The following is a 2,987-nucleotide window of genomic DNA, read 5'->3' on the forward strand; positions in this document are numbered from 1 at the left end:
GACTGCACATGTTTGAGGAGTGGGATTTTTTACCTACAGCACGACAGGAATGCAGTGGAAAGAACATGGCCAACGAGGGAGATACCGTACGTCGTCAGCCCAGAGTTAGGTAAGCGGCCTGTGTGGCTTTTTTTTAGATAAAATCGGCTCACCGATCCAGGCATCTGCCCGCGGGAATCTTTGACTTACTCGCTACCTTCCAGCCGGTCGGACGGACCACATCCTCTCCGCTATGGCGATGGTGTCGGAACAAACCTGTCTCTCCTTCCACAACCGGACCGCTGAGACGAACTACCTGCACTTCAAGACCAGCAAAGGGTGTGTAGACCGCTCAAGTTGCCGTGCAGTTGCATGCAATTCGCAAAGGCAACGGTCACCGGACGCTGCTGGACGTCAGGCACTTTCCAAAGTGCCTCCGGTGTCAGTGATTGAGGATTGAGGTTGTTGTTTTGTGCAAATAGAATCCAAAGTTTCTCTGAGGTTAATGTGAGACTGTTCCATTTAAAAAAAACAAAACAGCCTTATACTGTAGCTCGTCCGCGCAGCAGCTTATCACGACCCACAGTTACGTTTTCCTAGGCGGCTCCTACGGGGTATAGAGAGCAGAACAGATTCGAAGGTCTTGGTCGGTCTGACCGACAGAATAAAAACCCAAAAGATTCCGTTTGTCGCAAAGCGAAGCTGCGAATCCTCTCCGCTGAGACGCCGGAACTTGTCAATTCTTGGTATTTTCGCTGTAAAAATAAAATCAAAAGATCAATCGATTGACAAAACACTTGCCGATGATCAATAATCACCTGTTTGTAGCCTAAATGTTGAATCCACTGCCGTACTCTAGTTGTGCGTCCTACGTGGGCTTCATCGGCGGCGAGCAGGCCGTGTTTATCGGGCCCCCGTGCATCGTGGGTAACATCGCCCACGAGATTCTCCACGCTCTGGGCTTCCACCACGAACACACGAGGGCGGACCGCGAGCGGTACATCACCATCCTCACGCACAACATCATGGCAGGTAATGTTCGCGTGCCGCTGTGCACGGTCTGGGTCGGGGGGGGGCGCTGTTGTGACGACAGAGGTGTGTTTCAGGGATGGAGAGAAACTTCAAGAAGCAGGAGGGCAAAACCTTTGACCTTCCGTATGACATCGCCTCTATCATGCACTACGGAAGGTAAAGTGTCTGGAAGCGCAGGCCACGCGAAGACGTTTCTCTCACTCCTCCGTAGCGCTCGTTCCGTGACCGCGTTTTTGCTTCTCTTCCTGTGCCAGGAAATTCTTCTCGGCGAACGGTTTGCCCACCATCGTCCCAAACGAAGAGCAGAGGGAGATGGGACAGAGGGTTAAAATGACAAAGCTGGACGTCGAGAGAGTTCGTCTACTCTACCACTGCGGTACGTGAACTCTGCTGACTTCGCATTTCTGTTGCGGCTTATCAGCGCGTCCAGAAAAGAGACGGACGCTGAAGCAGCGTATCCCAATTTCATACTACACACTAGTTGTCTTAGAATAAAGCTTTTGCAGGTGTAAAGAAGAGGAAATCTGCTTAAAATTGTATGTAGTAAGGACCTGGGACGCCTCAGTCTGTGTTCCCGGGCGTGACAAGAGCAGCGTGAGGCCTTGCGTGTCTCCGGAGGGAGCTGTGCGGAGTCCGATCATTGTCCTCAGGTGACGTCACCTGAGTCGGCGTCGGTCGGGTCTGAGGACCGCAAGCTTTGAAGAGGTTAAAAAATATATATATATGTGGGTGTGGAGTTAGAAAGAAGTGAGCCAACTGCACCCCCCCAGGATACACGAGCACCCACAAGACCAACACACCCCAATCTCTGAACACAACCGTTGGTTGAGTTGCATTGTGGGCATTGTAGGCACCAGGTTCTGGTCTTAGGAAGAATGTGTAGAATGAAGAGGACCATGTCTCTGGTTCTGCTGCATTGAATGTTTTTTTTTTTTTTGATGAGATGACACATCTCAAGAGGTTTCACCCGATATAATAAATTCGAACCATTAGTGTGTGTGTGTGTGTGTGTGTGTGTGTGTGTGTGTGTGTGTGTGTGTACTGGAAATGTGACTAAAGTACACTCAGTCATTATGCAAACTATTGCTTGCTTTTCAAGTGTACACAAATTTTAAACTAAATAGTTTGTGGTGGTGAAACGGCTCCAAAAAAGCTCCCAAATAACTCGTTTGTTTATGAAGTTTAGCTGAGTGTGATTTTCCAAAGGCAGAATACTTTGACGATTCCTTGTAGTGGGGATTTGGGACACGCCAAAGTATCGGACACATTTTCGACCCGAGGATGACGCTGTTAGAATCCACTGCAAACTGCACTGACAGCTAAAGAAGAGAGCTAACACGGGAGTAATAAACGTGCACAGTTAATGCGTTTTTCTCTCCTTATCCTGCCTCCAGATGCCCCAGAAAAACAGACTGAGACTGAGAAGATAAGCGGCCACGCTGAGGAGGAGGAGGAGGAGGATGCGAACATTCACGTCATGGTCCAGACTGTCAGTGTTTCCTTCGGCTCAGGCCACCAGAGTCACGTTCCTTCCAACAAACCAGAGGAGAATCTCTCACCTACTACTGCAGCTCCAGCTGCTTCGCTGCCGCACCTGGATGCGGCCACTGGAAGGCGCCACAACACCAGCGGACAACGGGCCTAGGCCCAGCTGTGAATGGCCCCTTTTCCTTAATAAAAGCAAAATATACAGACCGGTATCTGGTGGATCTGTCTTCACTGGAATGTTTCACATGACATCAGGCCGTGAAAACAAGATCAGTTTTTATGTATATAAACTGTTTGTCTGGTGCTTAATTAAAAAAAAGTTAGATTGAGGAAAAGAGGTGAAAGTGACAAAGATTCAGCCCGACGTCAGTACACTGCAAGAAATCACCAACGTAAGTCACGTCTGTCAATGACTGAGGCCTGGAAACTGCCATTTTCTCAGCCTTGAATCTGTCAGCGTTGAAAAAATAGTTCGGCCTGTTTTCCAC

General features: G+C 49.1%; 1 protein-coding gene across 1 annotated transcript in view; it reads left to right on the forward strand.

Moving 5' to 3' along the window:
- Window positions 1-2,711, forward strand: part of LOC120806745 (low choriolytic enzyme) — a 4,803-nt gene extending 2,092 nt beyond the window's left edge. Inside the window, exons 5-10 of the mRNA XM_040158136.1 lie at window positions 40-109; window positions 204-318; window positions 839-1,011; window positions 1,086-1,167; window positions 1,266-1,387; window positions 2,406-2,711. Coding sequence (XP_040014070.1) covers window positions 40-109; window positions 204-318; window positions 839-1,011; window positions 1,086-1,167; window positions 1,266-1,387; window positions 2,406-2,656 — 813 coding nt within the window. The 3' untranslated portion in view covers window positions 2,657-2,711. The remainder of the gene's footprint in view (window positions 1-39; window positions 110-203; window positions 319-838; window positions 1,012-1,085; window positions 1,168-1,265; window positions 1,388-2,405) is intronic.
- The last annotated feature ends 276 nt before the right edge of the window (window positions 2,712-2,987 follow it).

This window comes from Xiphias gladius, chromosome 20 (assembly GCF_016859285.1).
Source record: "Xiphias gladius isolate SHS-SW01 ecotype Sanya breed wild chromosome 20, ASM1685928v1, whole genome shotgun sequence".
NCBI lineage: Eukaryota > Metazoa > Chordata > Actinopteri > Istiophoriformes > Xiphiidae > Xiphias > Xiphias gladius.